General features: G+C 40.7%; 1 protein-coding gene across 1 annotated transcript; it reads left to right on the forward strand.

Annotated features, from left to right (window-relative positions):
* Positions 1 to 194: 194 nt before the first annotated feature.
* Positions 195 to 6,432, forward strand: drd1b (dopamine receptor D1b). The gene has a single exon (XM_062048783.1). It carries the CDS (start codon positions 1,291 to 1,293, stop codon positions 2,686 to 2,688), a length of 1,398 nt encoding a protein of 465 aa, XP_061904767.1. The 5' UTR covers positions 195 to 1,290; the 3' UTR covers positions 2,689 to 6,432.
* Positions 6,433 to 7,794: the final 1,362 nt, after the last annotated feature.

A 7,794-nucleotide genomic window follows, 5' to 3' on the forward strand; every position in this document is an offset into this window, starting at 1 on the left:
GTGCCTCGCGTGTGCAATCTTGCGAGTTCATTTCAGATCATAAAGGCACCGTCTTTTCCAGCATCTCCACTCCTTTTATGCAACAATGAAATAACCTCCCATTTGAAACACACTCAAAAAGGTGCACAGCAGGCGTGAGGTTTTGTTAAATGTGTCAAAAAGGGACTTTAAATCCATTTGTCACACATAGAAGTAAAGTTCAGGTGCAGCCAAGCTCTCCAGTCGAGTCAATGTGAGCCGGTCACCATTTTTGGAATTGGTGGTGCCTTTTGCCCTTAGAGCACCCCCTGTGTGGAGGGCTGCATGAATGGAGCGGTGGCGGCATGCAGGAGCGGAGAGAGAGAGTGACTAGCCCCCCTTTGGATGACACACTCTCCTCCTCCTTTTTCTCTACGCATGGATCAAGACGGCATCATATGGATGCCCCTCAAGAAGTGATCGCTTCCCCCGTGAAATAGAAAACATTAGGAAGGAATAACAAAGGACTGACTTTCCATGGAGTGCGCAGAGCTGCAAGTTGACTGCATTTGGACTAAAAAAATGAAGCAGAACCTGGATTGTTTGCGAGCCAGGATGTCATCCTTCTACTAAACTATTTTATTGATTACATGGATATTCCACCCAGGGATTTTCAAACTTCAAGGTAAATCTCTACTATTGGAACGCACCAAAAAAAAAAGGGCAAAAATGATGACAAAGGATTATAGCCACATGTCATTTTAAAGTGAACACTTTGATGCTTTCAGTCTAATTTTGTCGTCTTTTACTAAATACATGAAAGAAATAATAGGCAGCTGAAGGGTTTCGATCCAGGCACCAATATAGTCAAGTGGAAACGCCTGGAGTACCATTAAAACAAATCAGATAAACGCAGTGCCAAGCTTGTCAATAGCAGCTATTGATGAGGTGCTATATAAGGCTAATGACCAGCCCCAGCAGCTGTACTCGTCGCGGCGCAGCGGAAATGTGGTGTGAAACTTTTCCAGATGCCGAGTCTTTCAAACGCAGCATTTTGGATGATTAAGACCCGGTCTGACGAGTGAGATTCTGCAATATGAGCACCAAAAGCCATGATGGTGGCTCTGAGAAGGCGCCAACTTGGGACCCAGATTGCAAGAGGACCGACGTGGAAACAGCTGACCTTCCTGTCCTGAAATTGACGAGAGGCGCAGCTGCGGCAGGCAGAGGGATGTGATGGGGTGACGGCTCACAACCTCCCCCGACACATCCCTAAAACCCACCCGCCCTACCCCCTTCAATTTTTTCTGACTCAAGCGTAGCCTCAAAACAATGGATCACAATTTCTCAGCGGTGCTAGATGGCAAACTGTTGCTATCAGAGCGCGACTCGTCCAGACGGGTGCTGACGGGATGCTTCCTTTCCCTCCTCATCTTCACTACGCTGCTGGGCAACACGCTGGTGTGCGCCGCCGTCGCCAAGTTCCGTCACCTGAGGTCCAAAGTCACCAACTTCTTTGTCATCTCGCTAGCCATCTCCGACCTCTTGGTGGCCATCTTGGTGATGCCGTGGAAGGCGGCAACGGAAATCATGGGCTTTTGGCCCTTTGGCGCCTTCTGCAACGTGTGGGTAGCGTTCGACATCATGTGCTCCACCGCCTCCATCTTGAACCTGTGTGTGATTAGCGTGGACCGCTACTGGGCCATCTCGAGCCCCTTCCGTTACGAACGCAAGATGACCCCCAAAGTGGCCTGTCTGATGATTAGCGTGGCGTGGACCTTGTCAGTGCTCATCTCCTTCATCCCCGTTCAGCTGAACTGGCACAAAGCTCATACCACCAGTTACGCCGAGCTAAACTTGTCGTACCCTGGCGATCTGCCTCCTGATAACTGTGACTCCCGCCTTAACAGGAGCTATGCCATCTCCTCATCCGTCATCAGCTTCTACATCCCCGTGGCCATAATGATTGTCACGTACACCCGAATCTACCGCATTGCCCAAAAACAGATACGGAGAATATCTGCCCTGGAGCGGGCAGCGGAGAGTGCCAAAAACCGCCACAGCAGCATGGGGAACACATCCAACATAGAGAGCGAGAGCTCGTTCAAAATGTCGTTCAAGCGAGAAACCAAAGTCTTAAAGACACTCTCTGTCATCATGGGGGTGTTTGTGTGCTGCTGGTTGCCCTTCTTCATCCTCAACTGCATGGTTCCTTTATGTGATCCCAACCTACTCAACCACGCCGCTGGTTTCCCGTGCATCAGCCACACCACCTTCGACGTGTTTGTGTGGTTCGGCTGGGCCAACTCCTCGCTCAACCCCATCATCTATGCCTTCAATGCAGACTTCCGCAAGGCCTTTTCCACCCTGCTGGGATGCCACCGCCTCTGCCCGGGAAGCAACACCATCGAGATCCTCAGCATCAACAACGCCAGAGTGTCTCTTTCCAACCCCAACTGTCAGTACCAGCCCAAAGGCCACATCCCGAAGGAGGGCAACAACTCGGCGAGCTGTGTGATTCCTCACAGCATCCTGTGTCAGGAGGAGGAGTTACACAAACTGGACAGAGGAGAACCGGGGGACGACATGCTGGAGGTATGTGTGGAAAACAACTCCTTGGACAAACTGTGCCCGGCCATCTCGGGGAATTTAGACAGCGATACGGACATCACGCTGGAAAAAATCAATCCCATAACACAGAACGGACAGCACAAAGCTGCGTCCTGTTGAGACACTCCACAAACATGCCTCACTGAGACATCGGTACCTTAGTATTGTCGACGCCAATCTACAAGGAAAAACCTTCTGAATGTTTCCAAGTAAAGGCACTTTATCCTGCTTAAACTAACTGCAAAATTAAATTATGTGGTGTGGAAACTTGTACACATTTGTATTCTGTACAGTAGTCCCAATAGGCTTTTAATGGTAAATAGTGCAGAGGACAATGTAGAAAAAAAACATTAGCAAATTGTGTGAGTCGGTACAGGTGTGTGCGTTTCATGGCTGGGGGTTGGGTCGGGGGTGTTGAAAATGGGTAACTGAGTTTAAAATATTTTAAGTACAGTTTTCATACGGCAGTTTTTAGTAAACATGTCTACAGCTAGTTTGGGGAAGCAGCCATATTTGGTTCATTCCACAAAGCCATCAAGGCTTAATGGAAGTCCTCTAATGTACACCAAAATATGTCAATTGTGGGATTTACCAGTATTCATCAGCCCCTTTCACACAGCTGTGTAAAATGCACCGGCACTGAATGAGGAGAACTCTGTAGTTTTCTGGCTTCTAAAGGCTGTATCAGTGTCATAACAGAGGCAAGATGGTGCCTTTGTGAAAGGGTGGCACTTATTCTGCCCTGTTGGCCATGGTTGTTACGCATCTAATTATGGCAATATCCTGCTTTGCTGGGTTGTGTTACGGCTATGATTGTGTGAAAGAGGCTAATGAGTGGGCTACCAAGGGTCCATTTTACTGTTGTGTTTATCCCTTGATCCCTATTGTTTACTTCCTTTCCAGCCTCTTGTGTTTACTTTCTTTCATTCCCAAAATATAAGTGGCTTTTGTATTTGTTTTGTGCCCCGCCCCCTCCACTCACTTTACTATTCTGTCTTGTTTTTGCACAGTCCTCGATGTAAGATGAATGTAAGTCTAGATGTAAATAAATAATTATAAGTAGGAAGCGGGTGCGCTCAACCTTAATGAAAGTGACACTGACTGTCCTTTCGCTAACTTGTAAATACCCGATTTCCTAAATTGCTCACGCCGGGAGCCATGCTGCGCCGTGCTGCGCCGTGCTGTGCTGTGCTCCAGCGGCCATGTCGGAGGCGTGTAGGGAGATGACAGTCGCCCGCAAAGAAAGGTGTGATGAAAATGTTGAATTAACAGCTCAAAATATTGCGTTGACTGTCTTAATTGAATACAACGGCCCTATTTGGATTTTTTTTTTAAAAAAGCATTGTAATATAACAATTCGGGGTTGGTAAATCGATACCATACATGTATGAAGACGTTCTAAAAAGTCCTGATTAATTGGAATCAAACTGGATGTGAGAACAAATTTATTTGGCGGAAAAATATATATTTTTATGTATTTTTGAGTCATTAATATGTCGGGTGCCCAAAGTTTTTCACATGACTGTATGTTGTTGTGTTAGCTAAACCCATGGTGGCACTGTTATTATACTCTTGAGTTTGAACACAGCTAAATGTGCTTCACAAAACACCCGTTGTAACTTGAGGGTTTTTTATTAATTTAATACATTTTGAATTATTAGATTGGTTGACAAACATCAAGTGACTAATCTTTGGACTTGGCAACTAATCGGCCACACTGCAAGTAAAGCTGCAACTATCGATTATTTAAATAGGAGTAAAAGTAAAATAATATTTATGCCGCACTGTTAGGGATATTTAGCTGCAATTATTTACCTAAAGGAATACAAGTGTTGAACATGAACATTCCCGGCGGTATACAAATTAGAATTTTGTTAAGCGACTCGTCGACAATAACACATCTTTCACAGTTAATTTTAATTATGTCGATTAATCGTTGCAGCCCTATTTGTAAGTCGCTGATCATAATATTAGTTATGCTACCATGTCTTCCAAAGCATTTTGACTACAACCCACAGGGGGCGCCACCAATGTTATGTACAGTCGTGAACAAATGTTAGGATGTGACTTTTTTTTTTTCACATTCAAGATTTAAATGTAAAATACCAATTCTTGTTATGTCTGCTCTCTTACAAATGCTTCTGATTAAAAAAAAAAAATCCACATATTTACTGATTTACTTACGCCGGAGGTTTTCTAAACATAAGGTGGGCTTCTGACTTTAGAGAAGTTGCTCGACAAAAAAATAAAAAAAAACTTTAATGATGTCAAAATTTTTATAATTTTTTTGGTGAGGTCCACAAAATCGGTTTTGGAAGCCGAGGGAGGCTCATTGTGCCACACTTTGAAAACCTCTGATATATGCTCTGACAGCGCCTCTGGAGGAGCAATGCAGTACTGTAAAAAGGTCACTGACTGGTTACTAAGATGACCGTTGAGTTTAAGGGACGCAGACTAAAATAAAAACTTGACCAAACACAAAACCAATGTTAAATTTTGTTTTAAGTTTTTTCCAAACAAGTTAGTTCAGGTCATGTGTTTTCAAACTGTTGCACATCAAGGGAAGAGAGAGAGACAGAGCAAGACCATCCAATAGCAAAGCAATTGGTCTTGAACGCCACATTTGATTTTCCCATGCTGGAAAATCCAATGCTGTCTATATGGCGACACGATAACAAAAAAAAAAACGGGGTGGCAGCTTTTAGCTCAATATGTGGCTTGGCTTGTGACACAAGCAAGCTCATTGTCCCCCTGTCACGCTGTTGCTCTATTAGTTCAGCAGCCATTAGTCCTGCAGTCAATTTAACTTCATTTCAAACATCCCAACTGCTGAAATACCCTTTGAGTGCCACTGTTGGTCTCCCAAAACACAACAGGAAGTAATAACGTGCTGTGTTGTGCAGCTAGTCAGTCAGGACTGGGCAAGGATGCATGGGAACCGTTCGCCTCGGAGAAAGTTCAAACCTCCTCCTCTCTCTTTTCTTTTGGCTCATTCTGTCGACTTGATTAGCATTCCAGATGTTAACACGGATTAAATTTATTATTAAACAGACAGGGCCTACTGTTTCCCTTCTGTACTTTTGAGTCACGGCACTGAATCAAAGCTGGCTGCAAATATTCTGAGAGGAACTCTCGTTGCTAGGATTTTTTTTAATGCTGTTTTTAAGAAAAACTGTGAAGGAGGAAATATCGTGAGGTGTGGTGGTAAAATGATAACTAAAAAATGGACCACTAATACATACAGGACTGTCTCAGAAAATTTGAATATTGTGATAAAGTTCTTTATTTTCTGTAATGCAATTAAAAAAACAAAAATGTCATACATTCTGGATTCATTACACATCAACTGAAATATTGCAAGCCTTTTATATTTTGATATTGCTGATTATGGCATACTGCTTAAGAAAACTCAAAAATCCCATCTCCAAAAAATTGAATATTTCCTCAGACCAAGTAAAAAAATATTTATAACAGCAAAACAAAATCAAACATTTGAAAATGTCAACTAATGCACTCAGTACTTGGTTGGGAGTCCTTTTGCACGGATTACTGCATCAATCCGGTGTGGCATGGAGGCAATCAGCCTGTGGCATTGCTGAGGTGTTATGGATGCCCAGGATGCTTCAATAGCAGCCTTTAGCTCATTTGCATTATTGGGTCTGGTGTCTTTTAGCTTCTTCTTCACAATACCCCACAAATGATCTTTGGGGTTCAGGTCAGGGGAGTTGGCAGGCCAATCGAGGACAGTAATGCCATGGTCAGTACACCAGTTACTGGTGGTTTTGGCACTGTGGGCAGGTGCCAGATCATGTTGGAAAATGAAAATTTTCTTAAGCTGTATGCCATAATCAGCAATATTAAAATAATAAAAGGCTTGAAATATTTCAGTTAATGTGTAATGAATCCAGAATGTATGACATTTTGTTTTTTTTAATTTCATTACAGAAAATAAAGGACTTTATCACAATATTCAAATTTTCTGAGACAGTCCTGTATATTAGTGCTGTCAAATTATTATTTAAAAAAAAATCAGAATAATGACACTTTTGAATTTGTATCAGCCCTGATTAATCACAGTAAATTATTTGCTCACACAATTTGAAATATTCTAAAAAAAGACTCCCAATATTTTAACACAGATGCAATTTTATTGCCAGAATGTCATACTCAAACATGTTTTAATGTTTTCCTTTATTGTATGTCTACTATTTGCTCAAAACCTGCTAACAGATTTTATTTTAAGTCCTGTCAGGGTTTATCTTAAAGCAAAATAGCGAGCACACCAGTCGGCATAGTCTCACTCATCTTTGCACGGACGCAAAACAACCCACACAAAAGAGTATGTGCACTCAAAAGAATTGGTGTGATAGCCTTAATTATATATATGTATCTATATATAGAGAGATACATATATACAGTATATATATATATACAGACCGTATATATATACATATATATACACCATATATATATATACACACAGTATATATACTATATATATTTAAACATATATATATATATATATATATATATATATATATATATATATATATATATATATATATATATATATATATATATATATATATATATATATATATATATATATATATACATATATATATATATATGTATATATATATATATATGTATATATATGTATGTGTATACTGTATATATATATATATATATATATACATATATATATATGTATGTGTATGTGTAAATAATTTAAAATACATATTTTTTTTAAATACTAGTTATAGGATATTTTTATTTGATCAAAAATATTTACGTGAATTCTGAAATCGCATGTTGTTTGTTCAGTATTGATACAATATCAACTTTTATATTTTTTAATGTGTTCATCTGGTAACAAATATATAATCAAGCTGGATTTTTTTCTTCGTTGATTGAATTTGTCTTTTATAAACCAAAATATAAGAATGGTTAATACTTATGCATGCTGCATTTGAGACAACTGAAAAAGCTGTCGACAAGGCGCTTATGGCATCTCACCTCAAAGCGTTCTAGTTAGAAGTACATTTAAAAACATGGCTGACAACTGCCTGCTTTCAAGCAAAACACCATGAAACTTTTCCCAGTCCGGAGGTCTGGTACTTCTGAATTCCCAGTTCTTTTGAATGCAGCAATATCTATGACAACTCAGTCAATAATGTGACCAATTTAACAATAATTCCTACGTCAAGTGGCTTCAAGGTTACT

This window comes from Entelurus aequoreus, linkage group LG05 (genome assembly GCF_033978785.1).
Source record: "Entelurus aequoreus isolate RoL-2023_Sb linkage group LG05, RoL_Eaeq_v1.1, whole genome shotgun sequence".
Lineage (NCBI taxonomy): Eukaryota > Metazoa > Chordata > Actinopteri > Syngnathiformes > Syngnathidae > Entelurus > Entelurus aequoreus.